At 40.9% G+C, this 23,146-nt stretch overlaps 2 protein-coding genes across 2 annotated transcripts; both read right to left on the reverse strand.

Moving 5' to 3' along the window:
• Positions 1 to 331: 331 nt before the first annotated feature.
• Positions 332 to 17,965, reverse strand: LOC120057411 (protein NipSnap homolog 2-like). The gene is made up of 10 exons (XM_039006031.1): positions 17,795 to 17,965; positions 4,290 to 4,429; positions 4,074 to 4,119; positions 3,823 to 3,917; positions 3,441 to 3,511; positions 3,067 to 3,207; positions 2,911 to 2,942; positions 2,239 to 2,333; positions 934 to 1,017; positions 332 to 807 (listed from the first exon to the last, which is right to left on the reverse strand). The coding sequence occupies exons 1-10, from the start codon at positions 17,884 to 17,886 to the stop codon at positions 743 to 745; spliced, it is 861 nt and encodes a 286-aa protein (XP_038861959.1). The 5' UTR covers positions 17,887 to 17,965; the 3' UTR covers positions 332 to 742.
• Positions 17,966 to 20,779: 2,814 nt separating this feature from the next.
• Positions 20,780 to 22,675, reverse strand: mrps17 (mitochondrial ribosomal protein S17). The gene is made up of 3 exons (XM_039004894.1): positions 22,594 to 22,675; positions 21,944 to 22,087; positions 20,780 to 21,519 (listed from the first exon to the last, which is right to left on the reverse strand). Exons 2-3 carry the CDS (start codon positions 22,064 to 22,066, stop codon positions 21,190 to 21,192), a joined length of 453 nt encoding a protein of 150 aa, XP_038860822.1. The 5' UTR covers positions 22,067 to 22,087; positions 22,594 to 22,675; the 3' UTR covers positions 20,780 to 21,189.
• Between the last annotated feature and the right edge of the window lie 471 nt (positions 22,676 to 23,146).

Raw genomic sequence — 23,146 nt, forward strand, 5'->3', positions numbered from 1 at the left:
GTTCTCCTTTTCTAATACTTAAATTAATTCATATTATGGTTTAAGGCAGGGCTCTCCAACCCTGTTCCTGGAGCGCTGCCGTCCTGTAAATTTTCACTCCAACCCAAGTTGTAACTAACCCGCTTTCAGCTTATCAACCAGCTAATTATTAAAAATCAGGTGCGCTAGATTATGGTTGGCGCGGAAACCTACAGGACTTCAGCTCTCCAGGAACAGGGTTGGAGAGCCCTGGTTTAAGGTCGGTTTCGCTAAGTCATTTACCGAGACCACAGCTTTATTCCTCTCCCATTTGAATGAAGATCTGCGTCGCAAAGAGTTTTGAGAGACAGACTTATCTTTCATCAGAAGTTTAATTCAATATGTACAACTACTCTTAATAAAGCACTGGATTTCACATGTGATACATTGAGAAACCGTCCCCCTGTCTAGCAGTATGGGAGAGTCACAGTCCAACTAGTCATTTACAATTAATGATAATAAAAGCTCCAAGTCTGGTTAGAGTCCTACTATCTACATTCTGTACGCGTGTCATTTGAACCGAAATAAGACATTTGATGCCGACAACAGGAAAGACGACAACAACAAAGATAGCAAAGTGAAAGCAGGAGTGTCAAGCATGTTGGTGTCATTGCCGAAACTCCTGGAAGTACAGTGAGAGCACACTGTTGGTCAGTTACGTCGTCTACATATCAGTGTGGTGGTGGGCTTGGTAGTCGGGATCTCCCCTGGGTGCTGGCAGGGGTTACTTCAGAGGGGAGGTCTTCATGGGAATCATTATTCTGGACTCCATGTGCTGGATCAGCGGAACTGACAGAGGAGTGGAATGAAGAGGGTCACTTCAACATATTACTACACTTTTCAGCGCTTCATATACATTTCGCTCGAAGGATGGACAGAGAGCGAGTGAGACGCACAGAAAAAGAGCCAACTGACCTGTGTAATAGACAACCTCATCCCAGCCTTCATGTTGCCAAGCTGCGTTCCTGGTGTCTTCTCTCGACTGGAGGTCTTTGTAGGCTAGAAACAGACAATACACAGAAAGCATTCATATCAAAGTCACTGAAAAAAATGTCCATGCTGTATAGTTGACTCATTATTTTGTTGATACTGTATTTTGTTGAGTACGTACAGTGTATGTACAACTCAACAAAATACAGCAAATTCAAAAACGAGACACCAGAGTGAAACTATAATAATTGAGTTGGTACAAAATGTGTCCCAGGTACATTTCCATGTCATCCAGTGTTAGTTAATTCTGGTACTGGGGACCCAAAGGGGTGGACATTATAGTTTTTGCCCTAGTACTACACACCCGATTCCACTTATTAAAGTATTGATGATAAATTGATTATTTGAATAAGGTATGGCAAAAAAAACTAAGGCAAAAAATATAAAAAGTGCACCCCTTTGCGTCCCCAGGATTAAGAAACACTGCCCTAAAATCAGGGTTCGTACTGACAGTGGCAAGTCAAAGACTTAAGTTCCTTTTATGTGAGGAAAACGGCACGTGAACGGCCTGGAAATTAATTAGCAAGACCAATACATTTTTCTAAAATGTTCCTCTCATTTTAATTCAAGTACTTTTGAAGTACCAACTTGAGAATCCGTCTTATTTTCAAGATATTCCCGTACTTAAAGTTCAGAGTGACAAATTCAAGTACTTCAAGCAACTCACTAAATAAACTGTAGAGGTGATAGAGAGGGGTCATCTCAAAGCCATCAGACTGTTATATAGCCATCTCTAGCACAGAGAGGCTATATACACAGTCTTGAAATAATTGGCCACTATAATAAATGGAACACTAGTCACTTTAATAATGTTTACATATCTTGCATTACTCTATTCTACTGTATCTTAGTCTATGCTGCTCTGACATTGCTCGTCCATATATTTAGATTTCCATTCCTTTACTTAGATGTGTGTGTATTGTTGTGTAATTGTTATATATTACTTGTTAGATATTATTGCTAGAAACACAAGCATTTCGCTACACCCGCAATAACATCTGCTAAACACGTGTATGTGATCAATACAATTTGATTTCAGAAGATAGCCCTATTTGGTAAAAGACCAAGTCCATATTATGGCAAGAACAGCTCAAATAAGCAAAGAGAAACGACAGTCCATCATTACTTTAAGACATGGTCAGTCAATATGGAAAATGTCAAGAACTTTGAAAAGTTTATTTTATGTGACCAATAAAATTTGATTTGATCCTTGTGGTTGTCTCGTCTTACCCCAGAGGTGATGTACCATGTAGAGGCTGCCGATCTGCGAGAAGAACCCTCCCACAGCCTCACTGTTCTGCTGACGGAACTCTATGGCCCGAGCCCTGCAGTAGACACGGAACACACGCTGATGTCACATGACACACAGCAGCCAATCAAGCAGCCTTATGACAGCAGTTGTTCATCCTGTGCGTTATAACTACAACAGCGCACAGAGAATACAGATACGTTCTGCTGAACACACTATCTTGCTTCAGACAGATTTTTTTTAAACGTAAAAAAATCAACAATTTCACCATTGAGTTATTGATTATGTTTTAATCAATGCAATGTTCCAATCATCCTATTTCCTGCATCGCTGTTCAGTCCCCCATGTATAAGGATTTGACCTTGTTATTCTGTCATTTCAATTCTGCCAAACAGTGGTTTGAATTGACAAATTACAGCAGCCATATTCTACTTATAGTCGCCATATCGAATAATTGCATTTCACGTAACAACCCCTCGTCCATTTTCAGTCATGCTCAGGACGTCATGCAACGGAAGTGCAGATCAGAGGTACCGTACAGGTGTATCAACTACATGACGGAAGGAACCAAGTGACGTTGTCTCGATCAGTGTCTAAGAAAAGTGACAAATTAAAAAAGGAGGATATTTATGCAAATCCTACAGAAAACTTACCAGTAGTTTCCCCACTCAATCATAGTTCCAGGCTGAAAGAAGAGAGGAGGATTAGACATCATATAGAGTGAGAGAGAAAGATAAAGAGAGAGATAAAGAGAGAGGGAGAGATAAAGAGAGAGAGATAAAGAGAGAGGGAGAGAGCGCGAGTCTAACCCTGAGTTGATATGAGCGAAGCTCATAGATGTTGGGCCCTGGGCGGGGGGCGGGCTCGTTCCAGAAGCTGAACTCCAGGAGCAGCTGGTTACGACGAGACAGCAACATCTTCCCCCGCTCATTCCTGTACTCCATGAACTCCTACAAAAGCCACAAGTAATGGTTCAAGAACTGGAAAGGAAATGAACTCCCAAATTCTGTAGGAGGCATATGCAGGTTTGTTGTAATGCATCCCGAACATGATTCAAAAGATGAAATTCCTGCAGAATGCTTCTTTCAAAGTAATACGTATTGTAAGTACTGTGCAGGAATTTCTTACTTTTCATTATAGAAACCCTATATAGCGACATTTGTGAGCCGACTTTCCTACTAACCTTATTCTGCCGGAGTTTGTTCATGACCTCTGTCAGGGCTGGGTAGCCTCCCTGATATCGCCACAGGTGAACTACAACACAGAGATACCTAGTCAGCTGTACAACTGAATGCCTTCAGCTGAAATGTGCGTTCCGCATTTAATCCAACCCCTCTGAATCGGAGAGGTGCGGAAGCTGCCTTAAATCGACATCCACATCTTAGGCGCCTGGGGAACAGTGGTTTAACTGCCTTGCTCAGGAACAGAATGACAGAATTTTACCTTGTCAGCTCAGGGATTCGATCCAGCAACCTTTCGGTTACTGGCCCAACACGCTAACCACTAGGCTACCAGGTGAGAGTGTGTGTGTGTGTGTGCGTGCATGTATATGAGTGTGTCCTTACCTGCCTGGTCCTGCTCTCCATACCATGTGTTCCAGGTGCCAATCAGCTCACAGGGGTAATGAGAGTCAGCGTTGATGGAGGGCAGAACCTCCTCACTGAGGACACGCATAACAAAACAAAAATTAAATAATCATTCAGAATCTTGGTGACGCTGTACTAATATTTTTACACATCTTCGAAAGCATTTAGACTCTCCATTGTTTAACAATGCTGCTGTTCCGAGTGTTTGATTGGAGGTAGGTGTACCTTACCAAAGTTTGTTGTAAGCATCAAGGCACTCGGGCTTGACATTGTGAACTGTAAGAGAAGAGAAAGAGGTAATCCAGCATGTAACAGAGTGTGGCAGTGGCCTGGGGAAAAAGTCTGACACCTTTTAACCTATGTTAAAAAAACACAATGAGGCCATTGTAATGTAGACGCACAGGCGTCACGACCATACCCTTGAGTGTGTGTGTGTGAGAACCTACACTGTATTTTGTAGAGGTTGGTGTCTTCCTTCTTAGCCAGTAGTTGAGAGTGGGCATCCTTTCTGGGGTCGACCTTCCTGACGAACAGAGACTTGAACCAGCTGTCCTCGCGGTTCCTATTGGTGGACGCTGATAGACTCCTGGACAAGACGTGAGACAGCATTAGGACACCATCATTTATTTTGATTTAACCTTTACTTATCCAGGGTGGTCTCATTGAGATAAATTATTTTTCAAGAATGCCCAAACAAGACAGCAGCAGTTTCCCCAAAATAGCCATATATACACACACTCATAGTATACCAATGTTTAAGGATAAGCAGAGTCAACGAAGACCAGCCAAAAGCACTAGAGATCACAGTAATGTGTCACGACAGTTTGTGTTCGTAATAAAGTTATTGGCTGGGAATAAACCTATTCTCAATTTGAGTTTCTTTACCAGGTCCTCAACATGATTAGTGAAGCTCAGCTTCTCATCCATCCAAACATTTGTAAGTTTTGACTTGCTCTATGGAATTTCCTTCCAAGGTATGTGTATTATGGATCCCCATTAGCTTGGGAGCAGCTACTCTTCCTCGGTTCCAGCAGAATTAAGGTAGTTACACTTAATTACAATACATTCACAACAAATAGGGGCCCTCAGGCCTACTACCACATATCTATAAGACAAAATCCATGTGTAAATGTGTGTATAGTGCGTATGTTATCGTGTGTTGTGAGAAAAATGTGAGAAAATAAAATACATTTAAGACTAAAAATATTAGGCCTATGAGGTTGCACTAATAACAGATAGGCCTAAGCTACAATAAATAATCTACACTAAAATAACAATACATCCAATTAATACAAGTTCCTGTGTAAAAGTCCACATGTCCACAGGCTAAAGGTAAAATTAGGATCAGAGACCACGGTGTGTGCATGAAATGTGTGCTGGAGGTGAGCGAAACTCGGGGGAGTAGGAGGTAAGTGGCAGGGACACCTGTACCAAACAGGTGGGAAGCAGGCCCGGGTAAGAGGGGAGGCTTTCAACCAGACAGGTGCGTGGTGGAGGAGCTTTCAGCTTTGGCACCGGAACGATTGAGGTTTGCTTTCTCCGATAAGCGAAAAGATAGAAGATAGCCTCTATGGCCAGGTAACATGTTGACGATATAAAACAATTACTGGAGTATTTGAAATGATGGACAAAAAGCAAAAATAAACCAAAAAAAACAAGGCGCACGAGACACACAGGTTCAGCTACCGTCTTGGTGGGGCGAGAGAGCCAAGGAGTTTGTTGACGTTACATTAAAAATCTATCTGCACACCGTGCTGCACTGTCAAGCTGCTACCTGAATAAAAGAAAACAATCGGAAAATAATTAGTGGTCTAACTTATGTTCAGACTGTCACGAGAGGCTTAGTGACTGAAATCTCCCTCTCTCCCCTAATCGGCTAACATTATCTAAATCCACACCCCCCCCTACAAAAGACAACAAGCTAAGTCATCTGAACATGGGTCTTGCAGTGTGTGTGTGTATCATATATAGCCTTTACGGTTCAAATCTCTCTCTGCTGGTCATTTATGAACTTATTTCCTCTATCCTGTCTGATTATCCATCAGTCTGACAAACAGGGGCCAGAATGTTGCACACAATGAACTGTGAAACAATCTGGCCCCTGCGGGATTGATGAAATATTTTATTTGACCAGGTAGGCCAGTTGAGAACAAGTTCTCATTTACAACTGAGACCTGGCCAAGATAAAGCAAAGCAGTGCGACACAAACAACACGGAGTTACACATGGGATAAACAAAAGTACAGTCAATAATACAATAGAAAAATCTATATACTGTGTGTGCAAATGGAGCAAGGAGGTAAGGCAATAATTAGGCCGTAGTAGCGAAGTAATTACAATTGAGCAAATTAACACTGGAGTGATAGATGTGCAAGTAGAAATACTGGTGTGCGAAAGAGCAAAAAAAGTCAATAAAAACAATATGGGGATGAATGAGGTAGGTAGATTGGATGGGATGTGTACAGCTGCAGCGGTCGGTAAGCTGCTCAGATAGCTGGTGCTTAAAGTTAGTGAGGGAGATATGTCTCAAACTTCAGCGATTTTTGCAATTCGTTCCAGTCATTGGCAGCAGAGAACTGGAAGGAAAGGCGGCCAAAGGGGGTGTTGGCTTTGGGGATGACCAGTGAGATATACCTGCTGGAGCGCGTGCTACGGGTGGGTGTTATGGTGACCAGTGAGCTGAGATAAGGCGGGGCTTTACCTAACAAAGACTTATAGATGACCTGGAGCCAGTGGGTCTGGCGACGAATATGTAGCGAGGGCCAGCCAACAAGTGCATATAAGTCGCAGTAGTGGGTGGTAAATGGGGCTTTGGTGACAAAACGGAGGGCACTGCGATAGACTGCATCCATTTGGCTGAGTAAAGTGTTGGAGGCTATTTTGTAAATGACATCGCCGAAGTCGAGGATCGGTAGGATGGTCAGTTTTACGAGGGTATGTTTGGCAGCGTGATTGAAGGAGGCTTTGGTGCGAAATAGGAAGCTGATTCTAGATTTAATTTTGGATTGGAGATACTTAATATGAGTCTGGAAGGAGAGTTTCCAGTCTAGCCAGACACCTAGGTATTTGTAGTTGTCCACATATTCCAAGTCAGAACCGTCCAGAGTAGTGATGCTAGTCGGGCGGGCGTGGGCAGCGATCGGTTGAAGAGCATGCATTTAGTTTTACTAGCGTTTAAGAGCAGTTGGCCACGGAAGGAGAGTTGTAATGGCATTGAAGCTCGTTTGGAGGTTTGTTAACACAGTGTCCAAAGAAGGGCCAGATGTATACTGAATGGTGTTGTCTGCGTAGAGGTGGATCAAGGAATCACCCGCAGCAAGAGCGACATCATTGATATAGACAGAGAAAAAGAGTCGTCCCGAGAACTGAACCGTGGTACCCCCATAGAGACTGCCAGAGGTCCGGACAACAGGCCCTCCGATTTGACACACTGAACTCGATCAGAGAAGTAGTTGGTGAACCAGGCGAGGCAGTCATTTGAGAAACCAAGGCTGTTGAGTCTGCCGATAAGAATACGGCGATTGACAGAGCCGAAAGCCTTGGCCAAGTCGATGAAGACGGCTGCACAAATCTCCCTCCCTCCCCTAAATCAGCTAACATGATCTAAATCCCCACCCCCCTACAAAAGACAACGAGCTAAGTCATCTGACCATGGGTCTTGCAGATTGATGATTGAATGCAAGTGCTAGATAGCTTTAGGATGATACTGGACACAGTGCATTTAGAAAGTTTTCCAACCCCTTGACTTTCTGCATTTTGTTACATTACAGCCCTGTATTAAAATGTATTAAAATTGTTTCCCCCTCAATCTACACACAATACCCCATAATAACAAAGAAAAAACAGATTTTCCATATATTTTTATTTGTTTAACACTTTTTTGGATACTACATGATTCCATGTGATTTATTTCATAGCTTTGATGTCTTCACTTTGATGTCTTCTACAAAGTAGAATAATAGTAAAAAATTAAGAAAAACCTTGGACTGAGTAGGTGTGTCCAAACTTTTGACTGGTACTGTGTGTGTATATACCGTACCAGTCAAAAGTTTGGATGCACCTACTCATTCAAGGGTTTCTATATTTGACTATTTTCTAATAGTGAAGACATCAACACTATTAAATAACACACGTCATCATGCAGTAACCAAAAAAAGTGTTAAACAAATCAAACTATATTTTATATTTGAGATTCTTCAAAGTAGCCACCCTTTGCCTTAAAAGCTTTGCACACGCTTGGCATTCTCTCAACCAGCTTCATGAGGTAGTCACCTGGAACGCATTTCAATTAATAGGTGTGTCTTTAAAAAAAGTTAATTTGTGGAATTTATTTCCTTCTTAATGTGTTTGAGCCAATCAGTTGTGTTGTGACATGGTATGGGTGGTATACAGAAGAAAGCCTTATCTGGTAGAAGACCAAGAACAGTCCATTACTTTAAGACATGAAGGTCAGTCAATCAAGAACTCTGTGAAAGTTTCTTCAAGTGCAGTTGCAAAAACGATCAAGCGCTATGATGAAACTGGCTCTCACGAGGACAGCCACAGGAAAGGAAGACCCAGAGTTACCTCTGCTGCAAAGAATAAATTCATTAGAATAACAAACTCAGAAATTGCAGCCCAAATAAATGCTTCAGAGTTCAAGTAACAGACACATCTCAACATCAACTGTTCAGAGGAGACTGCGTGGCCTTCATGATCGCAAAGAATTGCTGCAAAGAAACCACTACTAAAAGGTCACCAATAATAATAAGACTTGCTTGGCCCAAGAAACACAAGCAATGGACATCAGACCGGTGGAAATCGTTTTTTTGGTCCGATGAGTCCAAAGTCGAGATTTTTGGTTACAACCGCTGTCTTTGTTAGATGCAGAGTAGGTGAACGGATTATCTCCGCATGCGTGGTTCCCACCTTGAAGCATGGAGGAGAAGGTGTGATGGAGCTTTGCTGGTGGCACGGTCAGTGATTTATTTAGAATACAAGGCACACTTAACCAGCATGGCTACCACAGCATTCTGCAGCGATACGCCATTCCATCTGGTTTGCGCTAAGTGGGACTATCATTTGTTTTCAACAGGACAATGACCCAAAACACACCTCCAGGCTGCGTAAGGGCTATTTGACCAAGAAGGAGAGAGTGATGGAGTGCTGCATCAGATGACCTGGCCTCCACAATCCCCCGACCTCAACCCAATTGAGATGGTTTGGGATGAGTTGGACCGCAGAGTGAAGGAAAAGCAGCCAACAAGTTCTCAGCATATGTGGGAACTCCTTCAAGACTGTCCGGCTGCTTTTCAGAGCCTTTCAGGGTGTTGATCAGTTCTATAAAATTCTGTTTCCTTAGCTCAGATTGACCCTTTTTGATATAATTTGATCCCACATTCACTAGGACAGCAGCAGCCCTTGGATGTAGGACGGACGGAAGAAATCCTGTGATATCCTTAACCGTAGACCCCGGGTAGCACAGGGATTTTTGCACCAGGAACTGAGATGTGCCTCATCATGGAGCTACCAATGATGATGACTGCAGGAAGGTGAGTGGCCGTGGACGTCCAGCCTTTTGAGCCTCCTTGAGGACCGATGGGAGACAGAGGACACATCAATAGAAGCACTCCTAGAAGGGGGGGAGCCTCAGACAACCTTGAGGCCTGATGTGAGCGGGAGCCCGGGGGGTACGGGCCTGTGTTAGAAAACCCCAAGCTGGATCCTCAGGAGACAGGGTAGAGGATGAAGGAGCCGGAATCTCAAAGCAGGTGGGCGAGACTCTTGGTCAGCAGGATGGGATCCCCCAAAGCCATTTCAGCCCCATTCACCAAAGACCGCTGGGCTTACAGTGTGTGCCTCCACTGGGATGCAGCTAACTTGCGCATTTATTCTCCAAGAAGGGTGGGGAAGGCAGGATTGGAAGGGCGGGTGAGATGGGAGGGAAGAGAGAACTTCACTAGGGAGGGGTCAGTTGGAGTGGCGACACTGGCGAGGCAGTTGCACGACGACCAGGCTGAGGAGTAGAAGAGAAAAAGGTCAGAGTGGGATCTATCCCAAATACGCTGCAATGTCTCAATATGCTTACTCTGGGATGTCCAGCTCAGACAAATATTCCCCAATAAGCTGACAGTTTGCACATTGGAAATTTGGCTGGTCAATATTATCCCAGAACTGTGCAAAAATAGGTGAAGCTCCTACATGGGATGAAATGTTCACCGTAGTCTCTGAAGAGGGTAGCTGCAAATCTGGAAAAAGTCAGTTTCACCATATGGCGGAAAGTGGTAGACGGCATTTTGGAAAAGGTTCGTCGAAATCCACACAAATAGAGGTTAGCGAGGTCTAGGGAACATATAAATAAAACGGAATAGATCTAAGCACAGGCAAAATCCTAGAGGGAAACCTGGTTCAGTCTGCTTTCCAACAGACAAATCCACCTTCCAGCAGTACAATAACCTAAAAACGCAAGGTCCAAATATACACAAGTCACTTACCAAGATGAGATTGAATGTTCCAGAGTGGCCTAGTTAGTTTCGGCTTAAATTGGCTTGAAATTCTATGACTTGAAAATGGCTGTCTAGCATTGATCAACGACAAAATTGACAGAGCTTGCAGAATTAAAAGAATTTAAAAAAGGGCAAATATTGTACAATCCAGGTTTGCAAAGTTCTTAGAGACTTAACCAGAAAGACTCACAGCTGTAATCGCTAAGGTGATTCTAACGTGTATTGACTCAGGGGGTTGAATACTTATCTAATCAATAAATACATATATATACACTGTATATGTGTTTTCTTTTCCAATGAAATCCATTTTAATCCCACTTTGTAAGTACAAAATGTGAAAAAAGTCAAGGGGTGTGAAGACTTTCTAAAGGGACTATAGATGGGTTGGCTGACAACGTCACGAAAATGAGACAAACATGTTGATGGGGCCGGAAGCCGGGAGTTGTTATCATTCTGAACAGTCAGATAGCTACTGTAGCAACAAGTACAAGAAGCTTCCATGTGGGGAATCGTAGGTGGCTCGTTTTAGCTCGTCTTATCTGGTTCTTGATACCATGTCTTGTTTTGAGGTGTTTTGATTGATTTCATGTCAATGCTAATATGGCTCAAATTTGCTAGCTAGATAACCAACAACTGTAAAGATGTATTTCAGAGACAACAAGTGCTTATTGTGCAAATGTATACATGGTTTTCAATAACCATGGAGACAAAATATAGTTTTACATGTCAACAATCTAAGCCAACACGGTTTTGCCCCAAAGTTGGTCGGTTTTGTTGCTCAACGACCAACCAACTAATCTACAAGTAGTCTGCGTCATTCTCCGGAGGTGGCACCTAAACAAGCGTTTCCATTCTAGAATGATCGAAACAGGAATGCTTGCAAATGTATTACAAATACAAAACTGAGAATACACATTTACTTAAGTATTCAGACCCTACTTGGTATTTTATTAGGATCCCCATTAGCTGTTGCGCAAGGTCCACACCAAACATGACATAATACAGAACATTATTAGACAAGAATAGCTCAAGGACATAACTACATCAATTTAAAAATGGCACACGTAGCCTACATATGAAAACATACAATAACAACTCAAATAGGGGAGAGGCGTTGTGCCGTGAGGTGTTGCTTTATCTGTTTTTTTAAACCAGGTTTGCTGTTCACTTGAGCAATATGGAAGGGAGTTCCATTCAATTTTACACTCGTGACCCTCCAAAACCTTCTCGCTGCGCTAGCCCACTCGACCTGTGTTGACTGACAGTTGGCCCAATCAGAGGGCCGTGTGTGTGTTTCACGAGCCAATCAGTCGTTTGCAATTGTGATACTGTCTGTGGCTGAGTGAGAGTAGCCTAATCCACGGAGACTCTTTGCCACAAAATGAGTGACAAAACATGACAGATCATTTCAAGTCATCAGTCTCAAATCAAAGTTGAGCCCAGAGTCTCCAAGTCGAAGTCAAGTCTCAAGTTATTTTATACCAAGTCAGGCTACGGTCCAAACACTTAAAAGACACACCCTCGTCCACTTACCCTCGCCTTATGCCCTTGGGGGAATCCCCACCGCCATCTTGGAGGGTGGTCCAAATGATTAGCCAAGCAAGGGAAGATTGCAACGTAAGCTCCTCAGGCCCTCGTTTTTAGTCGGCTTTGCGAGTGTACAATTATGTTCACTCCGGGGCCTGAAACTCCCCATAATTCAATTCGTGACAATTGTACAGCCGCTAAGAAAAGTCCACAAAAAAACTTAACATCAAATGGAGAAGTCAACATACAAGTGTAAGTAAAAACAAATGTTTTTGTTTGGTTATCTTTTGGAAAATGTAGAAATAAAACATCTTCCTTCGTCAGAAGTCCCAGCTAGGCAGGCTAACGTTTGATAGCTAGCAAATTAATTAGCTAACTTACAGTAGGTATATATTAATAATGATATATTAAATTTAAGTAGACATGCACTCATAATTGACTGTAGCGCATATAAAGCCTCCACAAGCTACCGGTGGCTGAAAACAATCGCGGGATGAACGAATGACAACTTTCCGGCCAAGGTGGTCCATTTAAAAATCATTCCTAGGGGGGGCTCAAGATGGCGGCATGAGAGGGTGTAAAATTTCTAGCTGAGGAACAATTTTAGGGTTTTCTCACAAAGTTTTTAGTTTTAGACTGCAGTTGCAATTAGTTTTTCACAGAAAATGATAACCATACAATGTAGCTATTTTGAATAATTGTGTAATTAATCAAACCACTGAAATATATTTGACGATTTCCAACGAACAAGCTAGCTATCGAAAAGTGTCAGCGTGTGTAGTTAAGTTAGCCTGCTAACGTCTTCATAGCTAGTAGCATGTAATCAGGACATGACCAAACTGTTGCTGAGATAATGGATGTTGAAACTTCCAAGGAGAAAAGAGGCATTGTTGAAACTCACTCATATGCTTGCAGTGTAAAAAAAGGGGGGTGAATGCGATTCATACCCAAATACCCCAACCAAGGAGCAACTTCCAAAGAAGCTGAGAAGTGAACCATCAATGAGCCAGCTACAGGACAACATCGTCCGCATCTTCACAGCTAAAATCAAAGAGAGCGCAGATGACATCACGAATTTGGTGTAAAAGAACACTATCAGTATCGTTAATCTGAAGAAGGCGATTGATTTCAATGCTGAGGAAGTAAAAACCATTTTACCAATCTACGGTACAATGTTATTTGCAATTGTGTGTATATATATATATATATATATATATATATATATATATATATATATATATATATAGAAAATTTAGGTCAACCACTTGCGTGGTGCGAAGGACTGTTTTTATTTGCAACTAGTAAGAACTATTATTTTTGTGAGAACCTGATTCATGTGAACGTATACAAGTTTAATATTCTTCATATAGTCACTGTGATAATAGAAAAAACAGAAATGGACATTTTACTAACGCCAGTGGAATCCGTAATATTTTGAAAAGGAAATCTTTATTTTTGTATTGTAAGGGTGCCGACTTTTATTTAATTCAAGAAACTCATGCCTGTTCCACAGATACTGCGTTTTGGAAGTGTCAATGGGGGAATGATATTTGGTACAAATCAGTCAGCAGGTGTCGCTATATTAAAAGGCAACTTTAAGGGTCATATATTGAGTCATCAGGGAGATGGATTATACTATTACAATTAATTGTTGTACATACAATTAATTGTTGTAAATAGTTATGCTTCCAATAACAAGTCAAGTAACTGTATTTTATTTAGAGACATTGAGAGGAAAATAAGTAAAATTATGTCTAAATTTCAATTGACCAAAGTAATATGGGGTGGAGATTTTATCTGTCCCAAGATTTATCTGTACAATCCAGTATTGATTTCTGGCTGATATCTGAAGATATGGCTGACAATACAGTCTCGATTGAACCATCGATTTCAACAAACCACAAAGGGATCTCAATAAAGATAAATATGCATGGGTTGTCAACAAAAAAAATAGTAAAGGTTACTGGAAAATGAACACGACTTTACTAGAGAATGAAGTATTTAAGAAGGAAGTAGCAGGAATTAATGATAAATACTGGAATTGTGCCTGTGTTATGAATACGTTTGGAAGTTACTGGGAGCTAATGAAATTTGATATAAGGCTTTTGGCTATTTCAATGGGGAAAGAAATTGCTCGTGCCAAGAGAGAAAGAATATGACATCATAAAGGGAATAATGGATTACACAAAAAAAAGTGAACTAACTAATCAGGAATTACTGGAGCTATCATCATTGCAAATGCAGTTAGACTGTATCTACGAGGAAAAGGCCCGGGGAGCGTTTGTAAGATCAAGACGAAAATGGATGGAAGAGGGAGAGAAAAATACCAAATAATTCTTTAATTTAGAAAAAGGGCAGGCAAAAAGACTTCCATATGTAAAAGAATGATTAATAATACTCCCAATGAAAATCCAAAAGAAATCTCTCAGCATGTTGCCCAGTTTTATCAGAATCTGTATACATCAACTCAGTCTACTTCCAATATGAATCTTTTCTTAGACAATGTAGCAAACACTGCTAAGAAGATAAATAATGATTTCAGGGATTTTTGTGATGATGAGTTATTTGAAATTGAGATAAGACTGTATTAAAAGCCTTGAGGACAATAGGTCCCCTGGAAATGATGGTTTAATAAGCAAGTTTTATAAAGCATTCAATGATAAATTGATTCCTTTCATTCTTGCTATGTTTCAAGAATCAATAGAAAAGGGGGAGTTACCGGCTTCCTTAAAGCAAGGTGTAATTACTTTGATTCCCAAACCTAATAAGGATACTCTTATATAGACAACTGGAGACCCATTAGCCTGTTCAATAATGATGGGAAATGATTTGCCCTTGTATTTGCTAAGAGGTTGAAACAAGGCTTGCATCATATAATTGATGAAGAACAATCTGGTTTTATTACACATTAGTAATAATATTAGGTTGATCTTAGATATGATTGACTATAATGACTTCATCCTTGATGATAGTTTTCTTATGTTTGTTGATTTTTTTATAAAGCTTTTGACACTGTAGAACATGAGTTTATGTTCAAAGCATTATATTTTTGGGGGTTTGGTGACTTTTTTTTTAAAGCAGTCCAAACTTTATATAGTGGTTGTACTAACTCTGTAAAATTAGCTCACGGGACATCCCAAAGATTTGATATTGGCCGTGGCATTAGGCAGGGCTGCCCAATTAGTCCATTTTTATTTGTTACTCAAATGATGGCTCTTCATATCAAGAAAGGGAATTTAAGCTGTTTCAGCACTTGGCAATGAATTTAAACTATGTCAACTGGCTGATGATACCACCATATTTCTAAGAGACAGGAATGAGGTTTCTAAAGCAGTTTCCTGTATTGAAGACTTTTCCTTAGTTTCGGGTTTGAAAATGTATATCAATAAGTCAGTCTTATTTCCACTCAAGGACTGTGTTTTATAGGAAGTATATGGTATCCCAATTAAAAGATAAGGTTACTTAACTTGAAATTGTTATATGCAAGGATTCTTTTTTTTTTTTAAGAGTGAATTAAACTTTAACCCCATTATTGAGAAAACACAAAAGAAATTTAACCTCTGGTTGCTAAGAGATATTACGTTACACAGTTGGGTTTTATTGTCCAAAGCTGAAGGGTTATCCAGATCGGTTTATGTCTCGTTATCACTTCAATTACCCCCTAAAATTGTAAAGGACTTAGATAAGATTCTTTATCATTTTATTTGGAGGAACAAGCCTCACTATCTACAGAAAGATGTTCTCACTAATACCCAAGAACAAGGAGGTCTTGAGGTTTTAGATTTCAATACTCTAAATAATACTTTCAAAATGCATTGGATTCTGAAGTATATTAAGAACCAGAACAGTATTTGGAATGTCTTCCCTGAGTATTTATTGGACTCTGTTGGTGGTATAGAATTTTTGCTTCGATGTAATTTTGATGTTGATAAAATCCCAGTAAAATTGGCCAAATTCCATAAGCAGGCAATTTTAGCTTGGATGTTAGCATATACATTTTTTTTTCCTCACAGATACTCAGTCATTCTCTTTTTTGCAACTGGTTTGAGAATAAAATTATTTTGGTTGGTCAGTTACTGAATGAGGATGGATATGTACTCTCATATGGGGAATTTCTTGATAAGTTTAAAACTCCAATAACTCCGAAATAATATGCAATTGTTTTTGATGCGATTCCAAGGGGGAGGTATCTCTTAAATTCCTCTGTGGTTGATGTAAGTAACAGATTTACATGAAAATATATTCATTGGCAATATTAACATCAAAGATAAATGTAGTAATAAACAGACTAGGAATATTGTTTGTGATACTACAATTCCCTCAGCAAGATTATTTTGGTCAAATATCTATGGTGATATACAATGGGGGAAAGCATGGAAAATTGCTAAGAAACATTGTATCAGTAACAAGGTAAAGGAAGTTTAATTTAAAATGTTACATAGAATTTATCCCGTGAAACATGTTTTGGAAATATTCACGCTGAATATTGACTAAATGTGATTTCTGTGGAATGGAGAAGGAGACCATTTTGCATTTGTTTTTGCCTGTATTTATAGTAAAAAAAATTGGATTGACATACAGAATTTTGTTACAAAAAAAATAGGACCGGTTGTACTATTTAATAGTTTTGATATAATTATTTATTTCAGAAATTCTGACATAGATAAAGATGAGTATATTTAATTCAACTGCTAATAATAGGTACTTTTCATATTCACAAATGGTCTAATTCAAAACCTAACTTTTTTCACTTTATAAATGAATTTAAACAATATGGCACTACTTTAACTAAAATTAAAAACAAAAGGTAATTAAAACTTGTATTATTAATGAATATGATTTGTTTGTTTAGGATTCCTGGCAATGTAAATAGTTTGTTATTATGCTTGTTTGCATGTGACTATTCCTCTTTCGCTTGTTGATATTTGTTAATTATTTATTTTTTAAATTGTATTATAATTCCTTCCTCCCTCGCCCTGCAAGTGTATACTCCTCAGATGTCATGAGACGTCATCAGAAGTGTCCACTTAATTTGAGGGCTGAGGGGATAAGGTGAGTCTTAAGTGTTTGGACCAGAGCCTCAAGTCATCAAATGTGTGAGTCTAAGTCATGTGACTCGAGTCCACACCTCTGGTACTAAGTAGGCAAGTCATTCTAAGGTAGTGTGCGCCCTCTACTTGGCATAAAAAGACCATCACACGCAAGGCATTTGAGGGTTTTCTGTTTTTGGTAACGCAAAAGTAATGACGACTAACGTTACTTTCAATGCCAGCAAGATAAACTAATGAGTTGCTTTTAAAAGTAACGTTCCCCAACACTGTTTATGACCTTGAAAGAGATGTTAATTGAACTTCCCTTGTATCCTACAAATGTACTAATACGCAGCCAACTAACCTGCAGTGCAATTCCAAGGGCAAATGTTCTGCAAATAGTTGTCATGTGCACTGATTTGCAAAGATAGGACAAGTATTATATATAAACTGTGCAAAACACATTTAAAAGTGTCGATACGCTGCAAGTTATTTGCAATAGTTTTGTAGAAATGTCCTACCAAGTCATGAACAACCTTTAAGTGTTAAGCTCCTAGCTTAGCCTTTTAGTTAGCTGGCTTTCCTTCGCATTCCAGGGTCATTCAGGTATATTCATTACGCCAATTCTGTTTCAAAACGTTTTGAAACAGAAATTGCTTCCTCCAAACGGAAAACGTTTTGCAACGAAAACGAGAGTTTCTATTGGGTAAATTAAGGTAGGTCCCTCCCTGTTTCGTTCCGTTTGCTTCCGGTTGATTCTTAAAATGTAAACAGTTTCCGTTAAAGTTAGATGGCTAGCTAACAAAGTTAGCACTATAGCACTGGCTTAGTGGGAAGTGCAAAGAGTTGTTAACGATCAAATGCATATTCACTTTCAAACTTACTTTTCTCATACAAATATCTAACTAACCTGATTGTAAGTATGACTTGTCCGTTCGTCTGGACTCCGTTTCTCATCTGTTTTAGGCCGTTGCCCACCTTATGAAGGACTCGGTTTGCCATCTTTTCCTGGCTTGATTGAATACTTGCTATAACCAGAGAGGATTAGTTTTTCTTCTTCTTCTTCTTCTTCTTCTTCGGTGGTGTTTATCGGCGGTGGCATCCAACGTTATGGTGCATTACCGTCACCTACTGTACTGGAGTGTGGGCCGGCGACAGGGAGAAACTAAATCCTACCTGCCAGCCCTGTTGCTCTTAAAAAATATAACACAATATTTGAGACTATATCTAATAACGTTCTACTCAATATACTCTTTAAACTAATTTCCTGTATCCCCTTCTCCCTCATACTAGATCTAAGACTCTCGCTTTCCCTATGGTTCTGCCCACACTGTAGCAATTCATGCTCCACGGTCTCTGTTTCCTGGCAATACTCACACTTTCCTGTTGGATGCTTTCCTATCACATTTCCGGATTTTCACACCACATTCCTGCACTGCAAATGCTGACCCAGTACGTCCTGTCCTTGGATCTTTTGAACCATCTGTGTAAATGGGGTGGCAGGTAGCCTAGTGGTTAGCGTGTTGGGCCAGTAACCGAAAGGTTGCTAGATCGGATCCCTGAGCTGACAAGGAAAAAACTGTCGTTCTGCCCCTGAACAAGGCAGTTAACCCACTGTCCCTAGGCCGTCATTGTAAATAAGAATTTGTTGTTAACTGACTTGCCTAGTTAAATAAAGGATACATTTAAAAAATGGCCACAAAATCCTGATGCACAGTATCCAGACATCTCTTGAACTAATCAGATGGATCAACACCCTATCTTTCTCTAGTCTCTCCAACACTTCTAGACCAACTATTGGAGGTCGGGAGTAGCCATGGTGGATTTACAGGAATAGCTACCGTTGGTATTACCCACCCACCCAAAGTTTGTGTTCTGTCTTCGTTCATGTTTCCAGCATGCCTGTAAATGAGATACCCCATGTCCCTGTAGGTTGACCCAATAATTAATTGCCAGCTGCTTTCTCCTAATCTGCAATGGCATATCCCCCATCTCCACCTGTAGTGCAGCCACTGGGGACGTCCGAAACACCCCACTACATATTCTGAGTCCTTGTCCCTATATGACATCTAGCCTTTCCAATGATGTCCGGGCTGCAGAACCATACGCTATACTTCCATAGTGTATAACAGATCGGATCAATGCAACATATATGGTCTTCAATGAGGCACGCCCAGCCCCCTACTCCTTCCCTATCAGACAGCACATCACATTCAGTACCTTCTTACACTTTCCCACCACTCTCAATGTGTTCTGCCCAGGTCATTCTAGTATCAAAGTATACCCCAAGGAACCTGAAGGCCCCCACCCTCTCCAAGTTGCTCCAAGCATACCTCATCTCCCACCTGGTAAAGAACACTGTCTGAGTTTTCTCTACAGAGAACCTGAATCCCCACATTAATGCCCACCGTTCCACCTCATCAAATGCTTCCTGTACCTTCCTGACTATGTATGGCACATTTCTTCCCCTCTTCCATAAGGCCCCATCATCTGCAAATAACGACCTCCCAATATCCGGCCGTACCTAAGAGTAAACATCATTAATCACGATTGAGAACAACATAGGACTAATCAAACTCCCCTGTGGTATACCATTATCCACCAGGCAGCTGCCTGATAGTGACTGTCCCACCCTCACCTAGATAGACCTTCCAAACAGGAAATCCTTTATCCAGTTGTACGTTCTTCCTCCTACCCCCACAATATCAAGCTTGATTAACAACCCCTCCTTCCACATCATATCATATACGCCTTCTCCACATCAAAAAATACAGCTACAACAGTCTCCTTGTTCACCTGAGCCTTCCTGACTTCTGCTTCTAAGCAGAGCACTGGGTCCATAGTTCCCTTTCCCTTCCTGAACATACTCTGATGTGGCGATACTAGCCCCCTGCTCTCCAGGAAATAAGTTAGCCTCTCCGTAATCGTACGTTACATAATCTTACATACATGTGATGTTAAAGCTATTGGCCGATAGCTTGTTGGCCTCGTTGGGTCCTTCCCTGGCTTCCGGATTGGTACCACTACTGCCTCCTTTCAACGGCCAGGTACTTTCTCCTCCTCCCACACGCTGTTGTACAACACCAAAACCTTATCCAGTGCCTTATCACCTAGATGGGCCAACATAACATAGCACACTGCATCTTTACCCGTTTTACCTCTGCCATGGTAAATGGTGAATTCAGCACATAATTTACATCCTTCCTCCTATCCAGCACTCCAGGATGCTCCTCTCTTGTTCTCTCTCTCCCCTTCTGCCCCTCCTCAAATGTTGGAAGTCATGCATCCTTTTCAGTACTCTAAATGCCATTTCCCCACATTCCTGCGTCCACCATGGGACTGCTTTCCTCCTTCTCCTCTCTGAACTCTTAGGTATAGCCTCAGTAGCTGCCCACACTAACAATGTTCTCACCCAGTTATTAATACTATCCACATCCCCTCTCATATCCACCCAAGAAGAGGAAAAGGTGAAGCGAGAGGGACAACCCGTTCTTATGCTGCGTTCATGTGGTAGTCGGAACTAGGAAACTCTGAAATGTTCAAGTTGCTAAGTGGTATACACGTGCCGTGTTCAATGAATCAGCAAGTCGGATATTTCCGAGTTTCCTAATTCCGACTAGCATGTGAAAGTGTCATTATTATACCTCAGCGGGAATAACTGTGGCCAAAATCTATTATCAGGTTTCAGGTCCTACAAAATGGAATATCAACTGTTTCCACTAGATGGCGGTAAAGCCACATTCATCAATACCTAAAAATCTGAAAAAGTGACCACAGAATGCTATGACAAAATTAGTGCATGTGTCAACGTGAAGTCATCTGAATGATCTTTTATCAAAATAAAAATTAAATGCATGCCTCTGATCAACATAAATCTAAATTAATGAAGCAAAAGTTTGTATCAACAACTTTATGTAGGCTTATGTGGGGGAAACAAATGCAGGGGGAAATCACTGTTTTTCCATTGAGGTCTTTTTATTTGATGATAAAATATAATTGTATGGCATTGGATGTGGTTGATAGATTTACACAACCGGAATTCAAAACAGCTGAACTATGCAACACCCCCAAAAAATCTATTGAATTCACCTTGAATTTAAATATGGAAACATTTTAGACTTGATTGCAGAATTGCATATAAACCAAGACAACATAATCAATGACAAACAAAAACATCAAATAACAGCAGGTGGAATTGGTGATTAGTTACACCCCCATACAACGTCAAGCACTTTGAGTTTGAACAACAACAAAAAACGTAGATATACAAAATACAAATCACCCCAATCAAATAATGATGCAAAGTCAAGGTGTGGTTGTGGATGACGAGACCAAGGTTGCACCTGTAGAGGCTGCAGCAGAGATGTTGAGTTCCTGTAATTTCTCCGTTAGCATCGTACACTCCTGCTCCAGACTGTGTGGAGGGTCAGTGAGGCACTCTAGAAACTCGCTCCCCGCCACCCTCTTCCCTGTCAGGGGGTCCACCACATTGCCCACCTTGTGGACTATCTCTGCCAGTTCATGTTTCACATGTCTCGATCTGCGCTCAGCAAGCGCCTTCAGAAGGACTATATCTCCCACGGTGCATTGCTGCAAGGCATCGTGGGCAAAGTAGGTCTTTCTCTTGTTGTAGTACTGTAAGAGAGAGAGAGAGGTGAGAATGACGAGTGAGGACCGGTACAGTTGTTGGACAACTAGGGATGGTAGATGTTAGTGCCCTGAATAAAAATAAGCTATAGCATTGATTGAGAAATAATCAAAGCAATAGAGAATTTTCTATACAAATTTGACGGTATCTGTCTTCTTTTTTTACATCAATGCAGATGACGTAAAGCAGACGAGGAGAGATTGCCTCCTTAGAGATGCACCTATTAAGTGAATATGCTGGACTGGCCCAGGGTACTAATGGAGTGGACATGAGTCAGGCTCATTGTCTCCTGATGAGTTAGCCCTGCCAGCAACTTCAAAATCAGTGTCCCTCTAAGTCTAATGGTCAAGAGGTTTTTTCTCCCATGGGAGATCCCACCTGTGACACTGGGCTGACCCTGTCTGTGTTTACCTTGAGCAGGTACGGGTCCAGAACCAGTCTGGTGACTCTAACTTTTGCTGTCTTCTGCATCTTGGTCCCGATCACTCTGCCGATGATCCATTTAGCATGGACTGAAGCCTGTTTTACAGACATCCTGCTAAGGCTTACAAATTCCTAGAACACATTACACACACACACACAGGCTAAATAGGATGACAAAGTTGCACTAGGGTTGTTTAACTGATACGCCTTGTACCTATTTAAAGTATATGACCAAAGACTTTGGCTGATGGGTGGCGAAGTGGTCTAAGGCACTGCATCTCAGTGCTAGAGGCGTCACTACAGACCCTGGTTCCAGGCTGTATCACAACCGTGATTGGGAGTCCCATAGGGCGGCGCACAATTGGCCCAGCGTCGACCGGGTTAGGCCGTCATTGTAAATAATAATTTCTTCTTAAGTGACTCGCATAGTTAAATACAAACTGTGATATAACACCACCAGATAGATTGGACGGACGGCAAACTAACGTTAGCTTTCCAGTTAACGTTAGCATTTCTTGATCATCTGACTTCGCGTTGGCATGAATAAAAAAAGCACAAAAGCAAAACAGTAACCTCAACATTGAACTAAACAGTAATGCTATTTCAATGTCAAGATATAAATAGACAAATCCACTTACTTTATTGGGTAACTGTTCAAGTGAAGGTCAGAAATGTGTCAATGCAATCCGACCGACTCTGGCTCGTTTTGATGACGTACCCTACGGAGTAATGATGACGTAACTACGGAGCTTAAAAAGGAACAATACATTGCCGTTTGGTTCTTGGTTGATTACCTTCCTCAAATCGCATGTGCATTTCTTTCCACAGTAAATACTTTGTGATATACACAGTAATATTTTTACCTTAATCAATCACATTTCGTTCTTTCTTATTGTTTATCCACATATTTGAACTTACTCTACCAATTGTCTGTGGGGTTGGTTTTTCTATAGGGTGTAATTTGAGACAAAATATCCAAAGGAACTATTATTAAACCGACTTTCCAAACGTGGGTCTTCTTCTCAGATTTCCTCCTGTCAAAATAAAAGTCCTGGACTTGCACCAGATGTGCACAAACAAGCAATAACTCGTGGGGGACTTTAGTCTCAAATTCCACCCTATATGAGAACCAACCCCATGGACAATTGGTAGAGTAAATTAAAATATCATTTTATTCAACATTTGTGACAG

The sequence above is a fragment of the Salvelinus namaycush genome, chromosome 12, assembly GCF_016432855.1.
Source record: "Salvelinus namaycush isolate Seneca chromosome 12, SaNama_1.0, whole genome shotgun sequence".
NCBI classification, from domain to species: Eukaryota; Metazoa; Chordata; class Actinopteri; order Salmoniformes; family Salmonidae; genus Salvelinus; species Salvelinus namaycush.